The sequence below is a fragment of the Accipiter gentilis genome, chromosome 7, assembly GCF_929443795.1.
Source record: "Accipiter gentilis chromosome 7, bAccGen1.1, whole genome shotgun sequence".
In the NCBI taxonomy this organism is placed as follows: Eukaryota; Metazoa; Chordata; class Aves; order Accipitriformes; family Accipitridae; genus Astur; species Astur gentilis.
The window spans coordinates 14,937,446-14,956,468 of record NC_064886.1 but is presented as its reverse complement, the minus strand read 5'-3'; the positions used below and the strand labels follow the sequence as shown (position 1 = coordinate 14,956,468).

The 19,023-nt window shown below is 54.5% G+C and overlaps 1 protein-coding gene across 7 annotated transcripts; it reads right to left on the bottom strand.

The window, feature by feature from the left end:
• Window positions 1-20: 20 nt before the first annotated feature.
• TPST2 (tyrosylprotein sulfotransferase 2) lies at window positions 21-18,965 on the bottom strand. 7 transcript variants are annotated; one of them, XM_049807016.1, is made up of 7 exons: window positions 18,892-18,965; window positions 10,090-10,158; window positions 6,160-7,067; window positions 4,340-4,538; window positions 3,014-3,064; window positions 1,317-1,365; window positions 21-548 (listed from the first exon to the last, which is right to left on the bottom strand). In XM_049807016.1, the coding sequence occupies exons 3-6, from the start codon at window positions 6,993-6,995 to the stop codon at window positions 1,336-1,338; spliced, it is 1,116 nt and encodes a 371-aa protein (XP_049662973.1). In that variant the 5' UTR covers window positions 6,996-7,067; window positions 10,090-10,158; window positions 18,892-18,965; the 3' UTR covers window positions 21-548; window positions 1,317-1,335. The 7 variants fall into 7 exon arrangements, with proteins under 7 accessions (XP_049662973.1, XP_049662974.1, XP_049662978.1 ...); XM_049807017.1 differs by lacking the exon at window positions 18,892-18,965 and adding an exon at window positions 18,714-18,856; XM_049807021.1 differs by lacking the exon at window positions 18,892-18,965 and adding an exon at window positions 12,431-17,863.
• Between the last annotated feature and the right edge of the window lie 58 nt (window positions 18,966-19,023).

Genomic DNA, 19,023 nt, shown 5'->3' with positions numbered 1-19,023 from the left:
GGGGGGGGGGGGCGGGCCTGAGGCCGGGCCCCCCCCCGGGAGCAGAGAAGGGAAGGCAGAGCCTGCGCTATTAAAACAACATTTTAATGGTGTGCAACAAAGGAAGGAGGCCGGGGGCGGGGGGGAGAGGTGGGCTCATATATTAACTCTGCAATAGCCTCTGTAAGTCACAGTGAAGGGCTGGGGGGGGGGGGGGGGGAGGGTGTCACTCGCACGACAAAGGCTCTACAAGGTCAGCACACCTATTTCTGACCCACGGATTAGAGAACAGCGTTACGAGACATTTAAACGCGATTTAACGAGTCCCACGGCCACGGCATAGACGATCTCCTCCCCACGCCGGCTGCGGTTTCCACAGATCCTTCGTCGGGAAAAGGCGGACGACGATGCGTAAAACGTTTGGCCTTTGCAAATAAATGCAAATACATTCCTCGTATAGCAGTCATTTTGGCAATAGTATTAGCAAGCAATATGCTTGGATAACCGATTTCCACTGGTGCCATTGCAAACTCTTCTTTGTTGGACAACAAAAGGCCAGTTGCAGCATTCTGGAAGAGAGGAACACACAGACTCAGGCGCAGGATCCGGTCATGCCAGCACAGCAGGTGCCCAACTAATGGTTTTGAAGTGGCCGTGACAGAAAAAAATAGCAAGAAAGAAACCGAGTCCCAGCTCCGGGACGATGGGCACACAACTTCTATTCTCACACAATGCTTCCGATTTTTTTTTTTTTTTTTGTAAGCACAATATACTGCTTTCACATAGAAACTAGTTTTTAAAGGGTCATTTTTAGTAAGAAAAATGACATTTTATGTTTCAGTGTAGAGGCTAGCTGAAAAGAGAGACGGAAAAACATCCAACATATCAACGCTTCTATCTGGAGCAGAAACCCAGGGGAGCAGCCTTGTTTTTCCAAACTGACAGCAGACGCGACTGCTTTATCTTCTCTTCCACGGGTCCACGGCACGTCCTAGAAGACAGCTGGGGAGCAGCTCAGCTCATCTACACATTTCCACATCCTGTTTCAATGCTCCCCACGGGGACAGTCAGTAATAACTCTCCCAAGTGGCTGATTTCGATTTTGCCGAAGTAAGCCGGTTTTCAAACCTCAGAAAAAGAATTTCTGACAAATCGTCTCACGTAACAGTATTGTTCTGAAAACCTACAGCAACTGTGAAGGGGATCATTTGCATAACGAGCGTGCCTGGAGCAGCCTGGCTAATCTACAGGCACAAGAAATTACACAAGCGAAATGCTACCCCCGGAGCAAAGCAGGCAGATTTGCCCGAGTCCCAGAATGAAGTACAAGGTCTTACCTGGAAATCATTAATTTTCTTAGTGAGAAGATGACGTGTTCTGAGTCACCTAGAATAACCCAGAAACAGAAGGGTCAGCTTTAAACCACCATCTGCAACTCAAAACATTCCTGCTGTGTTCCCAGCAGCAAGAAAAGGAAATGTTTAGGACGCGGAAAGCAGCACAAAGGCAGAGAACCAGCAGACAGGAGATGCTGCCACAAGACCGCAGCCTCTTGCTTCACTACCATTCACACAACACGAACCACCCTCGGCAGCCATCCGGGAACTGCCAGCAACACCTCTCGCAGTGAAAGCCACTCCACACTCACTTCACCAGCGGGCTTGCTTCCTCAGTCCAGGACTGGGCTCTGCATCTTCTTGCCCAACACTGGCGATGCAGCTCAATCCCCCTGCTTTCTTTAGGAGGCCACATGTTGAGCAGGTAAAACCTGGCACCTTTGATTGAAACATCAACACCAATCTACTGCATCTCCATACTGTGTAGGTAGCGCTTTCTGGAGAGTCAAGAAGTTGTCTTTTTTTTTTTTTTTTTAAAGGCTGTATGCATGTCCTGGTTTCAGCTAGAATAGAGTTAATTTTCTTCCTAGTAGCTGGTATAGCGGTTTTTTTGGGTTCAGTATGAGAAGAATGTTGATAACACACTGATGTTTTCAGTTGTTGCTAAGTAGTGTTTAGACCAAGTCAAGGATTTTTCAGCTTCTCATGCCCAGCCAGCAAGAAGGCTGGAGGGGCACAAGAAGTTGGGAGAGGACACAGCCAGGGCAGCTGACCCCAACTGGCCAAAGGGGAATTCCATACCATGTGACATCATGCCCGGTATATAAACTGGGGGGGGGGGGGGGAGGAAACGCCACTGGGGAACTAACTGGGCATTGGTTGGTGAGTGGTGAACAATTGCATTGTGCATCACTTGTATATTTCATCCCTTTTATTATTATTGTTATTTTAATATTGTTACTATTATCATTATTAGTTTCTTCCTTTCCATTCTATTAAACTGTTCTTTTCTCAACCCATGAGTTACTTTTTTTTTTCCCCGATTCTCTCCCCCATCCCACCAGGTGGGCGGGAATGAGTGAGCGGCTGCGTGGTGCTTAGTTGCTGGCTGGGGTTAAACCATGACAATGTGCAGTGGCTGTTGGCCTGTTCTGCATTACAAAAGATGGTTATTAATTGTTTTCAAGCACTGCTCTTTAGGGACGGAGCCCCATAGTGTATTTTTGACACCTGAACACAATCACACAAGAACTAGAAGACCTAGCTGTAACCTGTGTGTCAGACAAGCCACCCTTCCCTAAGGCAGGCAAGACCCATGGTAACAAAAACTTTATAAGTTTTGGAACAGAGAGCAAGGTAGAAAGTGTCTTAAAGTAAGAGAATGAAGAGCACAAGTTTCTGATGAGTGAGCTCCACTAAACTCCACAGCACAAAACCATACACACGAGCAGACCAGGAAGGAGGTGGCAGAGATGAATGAGCAGGGTCCTGAGGAGCACAGAATACACAGGACATCAACAACTAAAGTGTGGAGGGTGGGAGCGGTGCACAGCAGGAAGGACAGGCACATCATCCCCACGGATCATTTCCCACCCTTGGCTGCTCAGCCTGCAAATGCCCATAAGAGGGAGCAAGGAACCAGGCACCCAGGATTAACCAAACAGGGCAAAACCCTCAAAGGGACAGCAGACTCTTACCTGCAGATGACCTTTCAAATTGGCTGGCGTTTTATAATCCCCCTTTAAAACCTATGGAAAAGAGAAAGTTGGAGTGACCCTTCTGGGGTAGTGGCTCTATGAACATCAGCAAGTCCACCTCATTAACTGCGTCCTATGTCCCAGTATACCTGAATCAGCTGAAATTCCCTGATGGGCGTTTGTTCTACCTCATGGTGCTATACTGGGGCAAAAGCAGGAGGTTTCCTCCTCCTTGACTGTAAGGAAAGACAGGGAGCAGCATCCTGCAGGGGCAGGGAACCGACACAAGCAATTCTCTGGTCCTCCCTTAGCCTGGGGGGGGAGAGTATTTCGGTCTTTACCATCGTGCCAGTTCTCCAAATTCATCCCAAGAAGTACAGAAATGTCCATGTCAGAGACCCAGAGTCCCTAACCCTGCATAGGGCAGATGTTCACCCAAATCACCTGTGTCCTAGAACACCAGAGCACTCGGAGCATGGACCAGCTCAAGGGAAGCAATTCTGACCTTTCAGGTCAGTGCTGCTACTTGCCTGCCTGCCCACGAGCTGCACATAGTGCCACGGGGACTGGTCCCACCCGCAGGCATTCCCCTGCTCCCACCAGTGTGACAAAGGACACCCTGTCCCAGGGCACCATCAGGGTGAGCACATGCAAAGCTGGGGGGGCTGCAGAGTCCAGCCTCAGGCTGGGGAGGAGCCGATCCACCCCAAAACATAAGAAACTCCCTCCGTTTAATAACTGCTGTCTGTGGCTCTGCAGCTTCTTCCTTCCAGTTCTGCTCCAGGGACATGAGTCAATATTCTAAAAAAAATCTTCTGGTTTTGCCCAAATGCATTACGAGCCTCCAGTCGCATTCCCCACGGGACCGCAGGAGTGGCTGGCGAGCTCCCCACTGACACAGCACAGTCTGTGCGTCCCCCAGACCGGCATGTCTAGTGCGTACAGCTGTGCACCTAGATAAGATCAGCACGACTCCCACGCCTGGGTTCAAGAGCGCAGCTAGATCAGGGAGGGAGAGGTCAGTATCTGCCACAACAGAAGAAACGAACACCACCACGAAATCATAGGGAACGTCATCAGTTTGAGCCACGCCAGACTCAATCTACCGCACGCATCTGTTTTGAAATCATCTCGGTGTAACCGCGTGTCTGTCATTCCCAGCCTCCCAAAAGGAAGAGAGCATTTGTTTCACCCCTGCTCTTTCCAGATTTGGTTCAGCAGCCTCTTCTGCTCCAGAGGGCTCTGTGGGTGCAGAAACCCACAGCCCCACGTCAGCACTCCCCCCGCCCCGTGGCAGCGCCACAGGCAGACGGCAGCCGCACTCACTCTGTGCGTGTTGTTGACAACTAAGGGGTCGGGATGGCCGTAGTTGGGTGGGTTGGCGTAGGGGTCGTAGCCGAGCCTGGCAAGCATTGGTGCGATGTGGGCCATGTCCTGCAGCACATCCCCTGGGATGTGCCCGATCCATTTAGATAATGCCTCCATGTTCACCGGCTTGATAACCTGGTCTGTTGATCTTTCTATCCTGGGGAAAAATAATAAAGAAAAAAATAAAACAAGACACTAAAGTTGGATTTCACACATATACTGGGCTCAGACGGAAGAGCCTCCAGCTAGTGTTCACTGCCATCTCAGCGTTTTGCTTCCAATGCCCAAGACAGGCGTGCAGAACAAACGCTCAGCGCACAAACGCTGGGTCTGCCTGGGGCAGAGCTGGCGCGAGGCAGAGCGGGGCAGCCCTGGGGCAGACCCTTCCCGCTCACAGCCCTGCTCTGGGGGAGCAAATTCTGGCAGGGATTTCCACAGCCCCAGAGATTAGGTTCCTGTGTACGGGGGGGATCCGTCCTGCACCGGGTCAGGGTGTTAGCAGGACACCTCTGCTTATTACAGGAAAATAATGAGAGATGTGTGGTCTGTATCACAGATACACCACACGATCCCACTGAAAATCCAAAAACTTATCTGTTAAGTAATCTCAGAAAAATTTACTCTGAGCAAATAGTGCTGAAAGCCCTGGAGAAATCATCACGTCAGCCATCCAAGGTGCCTACATCTCCCTATCCTACACCACAGCTGCCTTCCTGGTTCGCCTGGGGTAAGGGCACTGGGACGTGCTCCCCGCCGGCCACGTTCCCTGCCCTCCAAGCCCCTCGAGGAGTGAGGACCTCTCAGGTACAGCCTCTGCACCCTGTGCTCAGTGAGATGCTGGCCCAGGGTGAGCAGCCACCTGCTCGGCTCCAGCCAAAGGAAACCACGCTCCGCACGGCACGGGTGATGCGGTATCCTAAGAGGGATGGATCTTTGCAGATCCTGAGCCTCATCAGAGCGTCCCAGTTACCGACAGCTACGGCACAGGCAATGCCACACAGCCTCCTATGGAAGAGTGTCTCAGGGCGGAGGGAAGCGGAGCCCGGCCACACACCCATGGCCGAAACAGAGAAACAGAGCAGCTGCGTGTCCACAGCTGCCCTCACCACTCGGGCACGAGCAATTTATACAGAGACTGCTTGTGTGGTTCCCTTACACCACTGATTAAATTTTGCTAAATTAGGCTTAAGCCTCCATTTAGGAAATAAAGAGGGTTAAAAGAGGAGAAGGTGGGAGAAGGCAAGCAGTGTCCTTGCACCCAGACACCTACAGCCAGCAAGGAAGGGGTGCTGGGGTGTGTCTCCACAGAACAGGTATTTCTTTTATTCTGCAATACCAGCACCAAACCTGGCAAGAATTGCCGCTCACCACTGAAAGCCATTCATTAGCAGCAAAACTAATCATGGTAAGGAGGTATTTGAGGACAGGTGTTGAAGAGAGGCATTAAAGAGCTCACATTTCAGAGCAAGCAGTTCTTTTCAAATTAGAGACCAAAATAATTTCTGCAGTGTCAAGACAGATGAATAAAGCAGTCACCTGTTCCTAAAATCCTCGCCTGACAAACTGCTCTGTTGGGTACAACAGATTGCTAGTATTCAAGCCATCTTTACTCAGAAGCACAAAACCTATGGCCACAAAACTGGATGTGCTGCCACTTCTGCCCCTGAAAAGCATGCATAAACACAAGTGATGTGTCTCTGCCCCCAGTTTTAGCCTTGATCTGCTTCAGGTAACAAAAATGCTCCTCGAAAAGCCAAGGCAGAAGCCGAGACACTCACTTGGAAAGTGACACCCCACCGGGCTTCCCTATCAGCTCCTCGTGGTGCAGCACCGTGTCGCTCCAGGAGATGTCCAAGAACTTCATGATGGCATGCATGGACTGCTCAGGGTGCAGCACCAGCTGCTCGTAGTAGACGGGCAGGCACCGGGACTGCCCGATCTCCAAGCACTGGGAGTACATCACCTCGATGGCTTTGTTCCACTTGGTCAGGCAGTCTCGGTAGCTGTTCAGGTCGAAGCCCGCGATCGTCACTTTCCGTGTGATCATGGAGTGGACTGAAGCCCGGCCATCTCGAACCATCAGGAGGAATTTGGAATTGGGGAACAGCCTGGACAGGTAGACAGAGGACTTCAGCGTGAAGGGGTCCTTGTTACACAAATACCTGGCTGGCTCGCCATGCTTGGCGATCACTTCCAGTATAAAGGCCTGCATAGCAGCATCCAAAACTTGGTCTGTCACCCCCGCTTCATCCAGACGCATCTTCTCTCGCCCCGATTTGGACCAGGCCTGCCGCATTGCCAGCACACGGGGGATGATGCGGGTCTCCTCTCCACAGCGCACCTCAGGGTGGGCATCAAGCATGGCTCTCATCAGTGTCGTGCCGCTCCGTGGGACACCACCAATGAATATCAGGGGCATCTCCTTGCTGTAACGATACTCAACGTGGTTGGAGTCCACCATGACCAGCTCCTCATTCTCGGGTCTCATCAGCCTGTGTCTCCTCTCACTCAAGACCTGCTGGCACTCCAGGACTTGCTGGCCAAGGTGCAGAGTCACCATCAGGGCGACCACTGAGCCCAACACCAGCAAAACCCTCCTCATGGTGACCCGCATCCTGTTCTCCTCTACACAGGCTGGTGACCACGCTTCAGCTTTCAGCTAGCAAGTGTTCAACCCAACGGGCATCTGCAAGAGAAACACAGCACGGTCAGAGGAGCAGGAGCCGCAATCCAGCCCGACGGCACCTCAGCGTCCAGCCTGGCTCCTTCAGGATGCTGACGCCATCCCAAGATTTCATAATCTCTTTCACTTATCAGCAACTTCCAGGCTAGGTGCCTTCTACCCATAAGGTAATTAAAGTCTGTCTCGGAGCACACCCAAAGAGATAATTTCTGGACTGTTCGTGTACCCAGAAACACTGGTTTACAGCTGAAGCAAAGCTCCGGGAACTTTTTGGAGAGAAAGGGCCATGCGTACCCAGTCAGTCCTCAAAAGAATCTTTACAGAGAGTCTGCTCCATCCGAGATGAAGCCCAAACCCTCTCTGCAGTTCTCCTTCCTTCCAAAACTGAGCTGAGCACACCACCGTCTTCTCACTTCTCTCAGCCACCTGTCTCCTTCCTACATTTTCTTTAGTTTCAACGTGCTGTTGCAGGGGAGGGGGAAAAGCTGAACCAAGAGAAAAACAAAAGCATCTCATGCAAATTTTAAGGGTCTGAGTCAGGAGAAGCAGTTACCCGTTACAATGAAACGCTTTAAGAAATTAAACCATACAAAGGCTAACAGGATCACACAGAGTCAGCATTAAATGGCCTTACTCTGGAGACTGACCTTACCTAAAAATCTTTGGAGACTTCATCTGGCAATAAGGCTTTTTGGGTTTTCTGTGTCTCAGTAGGATATCCAGCAGGAAGCCTGCAGTTTCTCCAAGTCTCCTGCTCTGCTGCCTGCCCTAGAGGGATTCCTGTGAACACTGGCACTGCTTCCCACGCCCTCCCCCCTTCTGCTCCATTTGCAAGCACAGGTTTTGCAATCCTCCCCTGGGCTCACCCAGGGATTTCAAGTTCTTTGTGATTATGTGGCTGGGGTGGGAGCTGAATGGAGTGGAAGGAACGGGACGTCCATGTGTTTTGTTTTACTGACAATCCAAAGAACTGCTTCAGAAAAACGTTTTCTCCTCTCAACTCTCTCCATGAAAGAGTAAATTTAGCAGTGGCCTGTGCAAAGCCCCTTGGCAGCAGGGAGCCAGGCAGCCTCCCTGCCCCTGCCCTACCTGCCAGCAGAACTGGCCCCACACTCGCTCTGTTCCCCTTCCAGCCCCTGACATCCCACTCCACCTACCCAGACTGGTGAAGCGCTGAGCTGCTCACCATCCACCCGCTCTGCTTTTATTCTGCTCAAACCATCGGATTAGCATGACACAGAGGCAGTGCCCCTCTGCCTGCCCAGGTATGTGTTTTCCCATCCCAGCAGCTAAGTAACATCACCACCAAAATTATTTTTAGCACCGTGGTTAACATCCTGGCCAACTGCTTAGTTAGCATACCAAGGTTAAACAGTTTCAAATGAATGCCCATATACCAGATAAAAGTCAAAAAGTCAAATGCTGGTCCATTTGTTTAGATGTAAATCAGCGGGAACAACAAACAGCTCTGGCATTTTTGCAGCACCAAGTGCAGAGTCAGACCCATTAAAAAGACAAGCGCTCCTCCGCTCCTTCCTGCTATCTTGATCTGCTTCAGTCATGTAAATGTACTCAAATGTTCACCCTAAAAATAATTGCAAATGCCGCAAGACCCATCTCAATGCACGGTAGTCAGGATTTAAGGCCAGCTGGAATAATTACGGCTATGCAGACCAAGGCAGGCTAATTACCAGGAAAGATCTGCAGTTTAAAAAGGAGTTTGTGAGCACAGAAGTGCTCTGTTCTTTGCAAAAAACGGCTTACAGTGAGCGTTTCCCACCGAGATGCTCCCAGCAGCTCCACCAGCTCTGCTCTGAGTGCCGCGGGGAGGGAACAAAGGGACTCGCTCAATGTGCTATGGGAAGCGGGAGGATGGCTGGGAGCCTGCGGTACCAGCCCCGCTCCGGCAGCACCCGGCAGGACAAACTGCCATGTCCCTGGGGATCATCCTGCCTGCCCGGCCAGGATGAACATGCAGCCCCCACCGCTGCTCATCCAATGCCACCAGCATGGGGAAGCTCTCGCCCCGCCGTGGGGCAGCAGGAGTGGCAGAGAGGCAGGTGGTGATGGCTGCCATCGGGGAGCACAGCTTCTCCCTCCCGCTGTGCTCCGGTCTCTCCCCACCGCTGCAGCACACCATTGCTCCTGCCAGCAGAACAGCCCCGCTCTGCCTCCTGCACGGGAGCCGCAGGCACTGGGAGGGCTGAAGCAGAACAAACTTCTCTGGTGGGATTACCCCAGTGTACCCAGGCGGGCTGAACAAGGATCCGCGAGCGTGCTTGGCAGCGGTCTGCTGAGCGACCGCAAACAATCCCGGCTTATTTTCAACTCTTTTCTGCAAGCCTCCACTAAGAATTTCCCCAAATTCTGGGGGCTTATTAGCCTACAAGAGAAGAAGGATGGATAATTTCCTTCACAGCAGATATTCTGGTGGAAAATATCATAGCATAATTAGGCAGCTCGGCTGTCTGATCAGAGATGACCTTCTTCTAGTCCTTCAGATGCCCAAGCTGGCTCTGAGAGCTCTCCACTCTAGCAGGAATTAGGGAGCTCTCAGGGGGCTTCTCTGGCACATCACAGCAGGGACTGAAAACCACTGCAGCTGGTGACGGGGAGCAGAAATCAAAGTGCCAGCAGCCAACCCCGGGCTGAAGCCCCCGAGTGCAGCTTGGACACTGCAGGACAGGGACAGCCAGGGGCTCAGTCCCCAACTGCCATCAGGGCAAGGCTGGTACTGAGAGCAGAGAGCGTGGGGAAAGATGGGAGCTGGTGGGGAAGTGACAGCAGAGCAGTGACAAACAAGGACACAAGAGCTCCTACAGGCAGAAAGTCTTCCTTATTTTGCATGCTGATCAGACATTAGTATAAACAAGGCTTAAACCCTTTCTTGTCAGCTTGCGAAAGCAATACAATATTAACAGGGCATCAGTGGCAGTGTGGACAGACCTATGAAATATTCACCATCCCACACCCAGCATCACAGGGGAATCAACTGCTCTGGCACATGCCATCCATATGTGCTTACCTTCCCTCGGTAAGTTCATTTTGCTGCTAGCCAAGCTTCATGCTGAAACACAGGTGGCCGCGAAAATACCTAATGGGGAAGAAAAGCCACAATGTCAATTTGTCTATTTATTGCAGACATCCGCATGCGCGGTGACGAACGACGCTCTCCTTCTCGGCACCTCTCCCTGCTGCACGCACCGCTCCTGCCCACAGCCTCCCACCAAGCCCAGGGGAAAGGTGGTCCCAGCAGAGCTGGTGCCCCCAAGCTCACGGTCAGCGCCAGCAGCCAGACGTGGCACACCTGCAACTCGGCCACCTGCCCAGAGGCACCGGCACTGCTCCACTGTGGTGGCATCGGCAGGGCTGAGCCAGAAGGAGAAGCCAAGGGAAGCGGGAAGGCGGCTACTCTTTTAGGAAATGAAGCCTCCTGGAAGGGAGAAGCCTAAGAGGGACAGGAGCAGCTGGGATGTTTAAAACCCAGGGGATGACAGTCCAAACGTGGCAAGTTTCCGTTGTACACAAGCAACCAGTACAACAGCCCATCCCAGAGCAAGCAGCTCCAGACTCACCTGCCGCAGGCTTTGGCACAAATGCTGAAATCAGGCAAAAGTGGGACTACGGTCAGAGTCCCCAAACCAGTAACAGCAAAAGGAGATGGGGCCCAGAGGACTCCCCAGCTCTGGCAGGTCATGCTCGTGCCTCCAGCGGGGTCACGGGATGCCAACCTCTGCATTAGGAGCTGCCCATGCTGCAGGGATCTCCCCAGCTCCAGCCCAAGGAACAAAGGTCTCTCCAGCCTCACCAACCCCGTCAGGTAGGCAATCAAAACCCCCACATCAGCCCAAATGCCAGGTCTCCCACAAGGACACAACACCTGCATCCACGAGGACTGCACCCCTCCCGGGGAGCCCAGTAGCTGCGTGCACCACCTCGGCTGAAGCTGTCCTGCAAGCGCAGAGCATCCCGGTGACAGCATGCCTGTGCAGGGGTCCTGCCCACGTCCTGCCAGCGGTACAGCAGCCGTGTCCCTCCAGGACACCCTCCTCCAGACACGGGAGGGCGGGAGCAGGGAGGACCTGTCCCAGCAGGGCTGCAGCTTTCCAAGTAAAGCTGCCATCTCGGGGTCTGTGCTGCAGCGGAGCATACCAAGAGGCCAGGACCCGGCAGGATGGCAGTCCGCTCCGAGGCTCGCAGCGTGTGCACAGGACCACAGGCTCGTCGTGGGGCTGCTGCACCTGGGCCCTTCCCTCAGTCAGCTCCCCCCGATACATGACGGCATCCTGGCCTCAGAGGCTGTTTCTGAGAACATTTCACGTACGGAAATGTAATTGTTATTCCAGACACCCAAGAGTCTCCTCCTCTCCTGCCCAGCTGCCATTGAACGTCACGCGGCCCCTCCACTTCAGCACTAATTAGAAAACAGAGGGAAACTCCACCCAGCACAAACTTTGCAAGAGCTTATCCGCAACGCATGCATCGCCCTCCTTCCCTGCGAGGTTTTCTGCTTGACCCTGGCCTGGCCTCCACTGACCACGGGATTTCAGGCCCAGACAAGGCTGCAGGTCCGCGAAGCAGCAGCTGCATCCCTGGGCGCGCTTCTGCAGTGCCACAAATGATCTGGGGCACGGAGCAGCGGCGGTTTAACAGCCCAGCCCGAGACACCCTGCTCCGGAAACGGCTCCTGCTCTTGCCCGTGCACACAGACACACACACGCTTGCAGACTTCCTTCCCGACGCTGCACAGCGTGCCAACGCGTGGCTGCTCCACCGGCCGGGCAGACGCCGTGGCCGACCGAGCACCAACTGACTGCAGCCTCCACGTCCTCCTTCACCTGCTGTTGTGAAACGGGTAAACCACCACCACTGCCAGAGAGCAGCCCCACGGTGTCCGTGCAGCCAGAGCAATGGAGCCGTGCACCATCTGTAGTGATGAAGCAACATCTCGGTCCTTTTTTTAAAGCAACGAAGTGTTACAAACAAACAGCAAAACCAGTTTCTACAAGAAGCTCCGTATGATCAAAAAATGCATTTTTCTTTAAACCATTCCCAGAAACAGTTGCTATTAGCTGTAACTTCCCCAAAAGACCTATGTGTGGCCTGGAAAATTTTAGCTCAAATGGTGGGTGCTTAATAAAAGGATGAGGAACTGCAGACGTCTTTGTGGCGGAAGAGCAGCAGAAGCTGTGGTGAGCAAGAAATATCCTAATGTATCTAGCTTGCATCTTTACAAATCAGCAAAATTTAATTACTTAATTGATAGCCTCCAGTTAATTCACAGGCCGCATGCAACACAAAAACAAACACAGCTTGCCTGAGGGTGACTGCTGACGTCCCAACCTGAGCTCAGACAAAGGACGCACCCAGAAGTGCCGTCACCACCGAAGGCAGTCCTGCTTCTCCTGGTCACTCCTGGTGGCAACTCATAATGTGCGTTTCAAAACGGCTGATGACTCCAAGGCATCTCTCCCTTTGCAGGACAGAGATGCTCACATCCTGAGGAGGCAGCAGCAAATAGGAGAGGGGTCAAACGAGCCCCGGGAGAGGAAAGCTGGGAAGAGCCGGCAGGGGCTGAGGGCGAGGAGCGGGAAGGGATGGGCTGCTGGCACGCAGATGCACGGGGTGTTTCTCCTTCTCAGTTTCAAAGCAGCCTGAGCAAAAGCCGGTCAACAAATTTTAAAACGTTCACCAAGAGGTCAACGAGCAGCCCTGGAAAGCAGCAAGCACGGAGCAAGCACCGATCTCTGCTTCCTGCTGCGTACCCACGGAGGCAGCCAAGGGGACGGCTGAGGTTCACCCAAGTGCAGCGTCAGCCACGTTGCACAACCCACGGCTTGCGCTCGTCCACCCCCAGCACAGCAAGGATCAATCCCCACAGGGACGGGAGCAGGGTCCAACGGACACTGCAGTTTGCTGTGCGCCCCAATCGATACTGCAGCCACTTGCAGTGGAATATGAGCTTTGTACCAAACTCCGCTAGAAGTGAGCAACGGCCTGAGGCTCCAGGAGGGGAGAAAAGAGCCCACTTTTAGGTGCATGAAATTAAGCTGTTGAACAGCACCTACAGCACTCACAAAAAAAAAAAAAAAAAAAAAAAAAAAAAAAAAAAAAGAAATTGCTTTCAGGCCACCAAGTGGTGAGAACAGCAACATTGACAGCAGAACAGTTTTTGCTTATTCAAGCTAAAGATGCACTGCAGGCCACAAACCCTGCAGGACTCAGAAGCCAATCGCAGTAAAAATACATGGATTTTAGACCACTTCGGGGTTATGTGTCCCTTTGAAAAACCCCCAAAAGAACAAACAGCACCATGGTTTGCATTTACACCGCTGACATCATTCCAAGTAAAATTGGAAGAAATAGTCAAAAAAATAAACTAGCAGAATCTGATGCCCTGAGGATTATGGCAGCACGCACCGGCTTCAAATACCGGCTTTCTTACTCAGAAAAGCCTGCGAGGTGGAAGCCCTGTGCCACACAGCACGTTCCCAGCCAAGCACCCCAGCACGCCATCCCCAGAGAGCCTGGCCAGGGATGCACACACAGTGCGCCAGCCCGCTTTAACAGGCTCTAAATCACATCAACAAAGAATCAACAGACATTTCACAGCACAAATGTACTATTTGTTTATTGCCTCGAGGCTGTTATGATTAGAAAAACATTTTATTATCCTGCTCAATGCTACAATGTTCCTGAAATTATAAAAATCCCACCAATTTACAGCATCTTCACTCTGCCCGCCTCTCATTCCAAGCACAGCAATGGCATTTTATCGTCCAGTGATGGAAACCACAGCATCCACTTCTGCCAACCTCTCTGTAAGGCAACAGCCTTTGTCTCAAACTGGCTTATTAATTATGAAACGCCCGAAGTGAAAGCTGCTGGCAGAAGGCGGTGATGGAGGCACCCACCCCAGTGACTTGGCACAAGCCACCATACCTACCACACCCCAGCAAAGCTCCAGCAAAGCCAGGAGTGGGGCTGGGAGGCACAGCTGCCACTGGAAGGACCAAGCTGAGTGATGGGGTACAGGTGGGGAAGGGAGACCCACCCGCCGGCCCGTGCCGTGGGCTGCGAGGGACAGGTGCCAGAGCAGGAGGGGTGTCTGTGACCCGCCACAGCGACGGATGGGGCCACCCGCCAGATCAGCTCAGTCTCCTCTTCGGAAGCGCTTGTGCTGAAACGGGACAGGAGCTCTGTGCTTCGGAGGGAGACTTCTGACTTTCAATCAACCCACAACTCCAATTCACAGAGCTTTACCTTTTCTTAATTACTCTGCAGTCGCTGCCTCAGGGGGACAAAGGCAAAGCCAGCGCGGATACCACTGCACAGAGGGTGACAGACAGACACACTCCTACCCTTACTCTCCTTGCACCATGACCAGTGGCCCTGCTGTCCCGCTCCCCACCCCAGAGTGGGAGAAGGAGGCTCTCGGGAAGCACGGAGCTGTTCCCCCACACCTTCCTGCTCCTCTGACCGGGGTCCCTCTAATTCCCACCCCTGGGCCCAGGGCAGGTCCCTGGGAACCCCATTGGAGAGGGCGAGGGGAGCTGGAGTTTGCAGCTTCCGTGTTAACTCGCCACGCTCGGTGCAAACATGACTCTTCCCTCCCAAAACTGAACAAAGATTCCCCGCATGAATGTGGATGGTCAGAGCCCACCACACAACAGGGAGAAAAAGAAGTCAGAGGAACTGCTAGAAAAAATACTAGGTATCTTCAAAAAAATATTTTTCCAAATCCACGTGCCAAACCATAAGTCTCAACAAGCTCCAGTCTTGCATGCACAAAGATCAAGATTTGCAAATAAAAGGTTGTTTCTGCAAGAGAAACCCCAAAACCTCAAATTTGCTTAAGAAACAAAATCAAAATATTTTATTTCCCCATGCAGCAACACCAGGCGTCCCCAAAGCTGCAGACACTCACTAAGGAGAGGGTAACGTGGACAGAGGGGCATGCTGCACAACCCCTTGGGCAGCGAGGTGAGGAAGAAATGCGGCTGTACCGCATCTCCCCGCACCCCTCTGCTTGTCCTTGCCCTGTTTCCTGCAGCTCCCGGTGAGGTGCAGTCCTTCGGGTACGCAGTGCTGAGCACACACCAGCCCCAGGACTTCCACCGCAGCCCAGCTGGGCTCAACACGTCAGCTGCCACAAGGGCAAGCGTTTGGCATTTTCACAAAGCCAGTAATTTTGGCTCAGAGGGGCTCAGCGCTGCCTAGCACTGACTTCAGAGATGTGTAAATACGTGGCCTCCCACTCGATACGGCGCAAAGCCCGTGTGCCTCCACAGCCCCCAGCGAGGACATGCAACAACCTCCCACCGAGCCCCAGCACGGGAAAAGCTCTTCTTGTGAAACTGTGGATGGAAGAAAAGGAAACGGGTCCTTCCGAGACGTGCTGCTCCATGCGCGGCGTGGCTGATCTGTAAGACAAATTAACCCTGAACAGCACATCCGAGTGCTTCACGGCTCGATTCCTGTCTTCAGAAGCCCAGCTGTAAGCTGTGGGTCCTCTGCTGCCACTTATATCTGCAAATGCTGGGCCACCGAGGGCTCCCTCTGCATACTGTCCTTCCTCTGCAAGTCACCCAGCCGCGGTGGCCCACAGGCAGCTGTGAGCACAGCTGCCCAGGAGAGCAGGGGGGCCGGGTGCTCTCCCACACCCGTTATAGCGTGTCCGGGCACAGCCACTGCCAGAACCGGTCACTCATGCCACAGGATCCACCCACAGCACAGAGCAGGAACAGGAGCACTGGAAAAAACCCAGCTGCTTCTCCCTGTCCCGCTACAGCAGCCGCAATTGCAGCGGCTCCGGAGCCGACGGTCATTTCTACATGGAGAAGCACCTCGACGCCGCAGCCACTTGCGGATTCCCTGGTCTCCATTTGAGCTCACTCACCTGGGAACGCGCAATGGGAACCAGCCGCTTGCTGAACTTCTGAGCGCTGCAGATTGAATAACCCTCAGCTGCTGTCAGTGGTTCTGGCTTGCAGACCCTGCAAGGGGGCTCGGGGCAGCTCCTCAACAGGCCTGCCGTACACTGCACAGCTCTTACTGGGCAGGGCCAGCCCCAGGCAGCGTTGCCAGCCCACGCTCCTGCCTGCACCCACACTGCGAGGCCAGCACGAAAGGATGGACTGGGGATGAAAAGGGGAAAAAAACCCCGTCGTTCTCCAGTAGACAGGATTTCTTTGGGGAGAATCCCTGCGATACTGGAGGCTGACAGGGGTTTAGGAGAACTGCACAGACTAAGGCTTGCAAAACTGTATGAAACAAAGCAGGCAGAGGACAACACGGCGAGCTTCTCCCACCAGCCTGCGCTCTCGCTGCCTGCGCTCGGAGGGCTGCGAAATCCAAAGTGAAACATGCTCTGCTGAGGCTTCCTAAACGCATCACAAATTTGTCAGAAGACACATCTGCACAGTGCCAAATAAAACCACCTGCTGGGCGTTTGTTTTCTCTCTCCAGAAACGTTCTCAACAGTCACTGCATTTTGTAGTGCTTCTGCCATCCCGCACATCCCCTGAAGGCTCAGCGTATCTGTAATGTAAACTGCCTTTGGAAGTATCTTCTTAAAATAGCGACAGAAATTACTAATACAGTTTTCAAAACCTACAGGCAGAGAACCGCAGTGGCACGAGCCTGCCCGTCCTTCTGGTGAGCTCACCAGCGAACCACATCCCGGAGAGACCTGCAGCAGCTCCCGCCTCCATGCCCCCAGCCTGCGACATCTCGCCAGTGCCAGTGCGGAGAGAGTAATTCTGCCTGTAGCCCCCTGCAGCAATGCCCCCCAATGCCAGCTGCAGCACCGGCTCCGGGTGATGCCAGGAAGGACCTGTGCAGGACAATGCGTGGCTGAGCCGCCACCACGGGACACAGTGTTGCTCGCCCCAGGGTGCCTGGAGCACGGTGGTGGCTGCCCAGTCTCAGCTGACAGGCCATCAGATGTTGAGGCATGGAAACTGGCTCTCATGGCCAGATCCTAGCAGCGACGCTCCAGTCTTCTGGGAAATGCGGAGCTGCGGGCAGCAGCCAGCTGCTGCTCCCCTGGAGAGCTGCACTGCCTGCTGAGCACGCACACAGGCACAGAAGCAACTCGCAGGAATGGAGAAAGCTCAGCGCTCTGGACCAAAACACCAAGCTGCTGGGAGGGTGTTCATCGGTGCACCAGCAAGATCCACCAGCCCCTTCCTCAAACTTCCCTCCTATGAGGGTTCACGCACAGACCGTGGGGCAGTTACAAAGGCCAGTGCTGGAAATCACCCCCCAATTTCAGGGGCTGCCTTCCCCGAGTGAGCACCCTGCAGACCCTTGGCTCTCTCTGCAGGCAGCACAGCACGCCTGTTCCTGCCAGGTACCACATGCAGGCAGCCACCAAGCATGAGCTGCAGTCAGGCACGCTATTACAAAACCCCATTTGGAGGAAACATTTGAACCGGCGTTGGCACTTGAAAAGCTCCCCACGAGCATGCTGCACTGTTCCCAGAAAAGCAACGTCAAATTTGGAAACCTGTTAGCACAAATCATTTTAATCTCTCCACTCACCCTTGCTTGGTACCTCCGAGCATGAAAGAGCAGCGCAGCTGTGCAAAGGGGAGACTCACCGCCCATATATTAAGTACAAGCAGCTGGTGGGGCCAGGCTGTGACTCGCAGAGGAAGACGTGTGAAGGGGTTTCAAGCTGCGAGATGATTTTTTGGACGGAGCCCGAGCATGCAAACAAACACAGCGAAGGACAGAACAAAGGCCCGCACGATGCAAACCATACCCTTCCCATGGAAGGCTGTGGCCCAGCTCATGCTGCGGGCAATGGGAATGCGCTGCCAGTAGTGCCAGGGACCGCGACTCTGGCCATGAGTCCCAAGGAACTCGAGCTTGCTACAGAAACAGCGTGGATCTCACGTCCCCACCGTGCAGCACCGCAGGGCAACGGCCCGGCGACAGGTGGGCAGAGCAGGGAGAGCTTTGGTGTTTTGGGTGGGCTACAGGGCACCAACGCAGCTGCTTGGGAGCCTGTCTGTGATCCCCCCCCGCCAAGGGACCCGCACCCCGTGGCCGCCCAGCAGAAGCTGCAGCTGCCCAGACCTCAGCTGCTGCCAAAATTTTTCATGCCAAAAGCTGAGGCTAACGCTGACCGAGCCCTCCGGGCGCAGCCTCTCACTGAGCGCTCGCTTGCCCAGGCCGCCGCGGCCCAGGCGGCCCCGCTCGCCCCGGCAGAGGAGAGACCCAACGCCGGGGTTCAGCCCCGGGTGCTGGGACGGATAGACAGCCCCGGTCCGTGGGTGACTCCTGTGGGGCATGGTGCCCGAGCCTGCCCTCAGCCCTACTGTCCCGTCCGGCGATGCGCGGGTGACGGGGGGCACGGCCTGGCGCTGGGCTCCCAAAGGGGTGCCGGGGAGACCGAGGGGTGAGGCGAGCGTGCCGGATGGCAGGAAAGAGGGAGAAAAAGGTACGTGGAGCACCCTGCGCCGAGCACCCTGCGCCGAGCACCCTGCACTCCGCACCGCCCGCTGTGCACCAAGCGCTAACCTCCGCGCACCGTGCGCTGCACGGCGTGCGGCTCGCAGCGCTCCGCGCACCGAGCATCCCCCGCCGCTCCGCGCACCGCTCGCCGCGCACCTTGCGCCGACCACCTTGCACGCCACCCACCGAGCGCTGCCCGCGCTGCTCCCAGCGCCCGCACCGCCCGCCGCTACCGAGCGCCGCCCGCCGCTGTCACCTGCCGGCCGGCGCCACGGTGGGGGGGACACACACCGTGCCGGAGCCGGTGCCGCTGACGGCACACGCAGCCCCCACCCCCCCGGGTACCCCCCCCCCCTCCACTCACCGGGGCCGCCGCCACCGGCCGCGAGCGGCGCGAGACGCGGCGACGTCACGCGCACGAGGGGCCGGGATCCCCGGTGCCGCCCCACTGCGCATGCGCCCCGCCGCCGGCGGGCGGCACCGGGCGCGGGCGGGA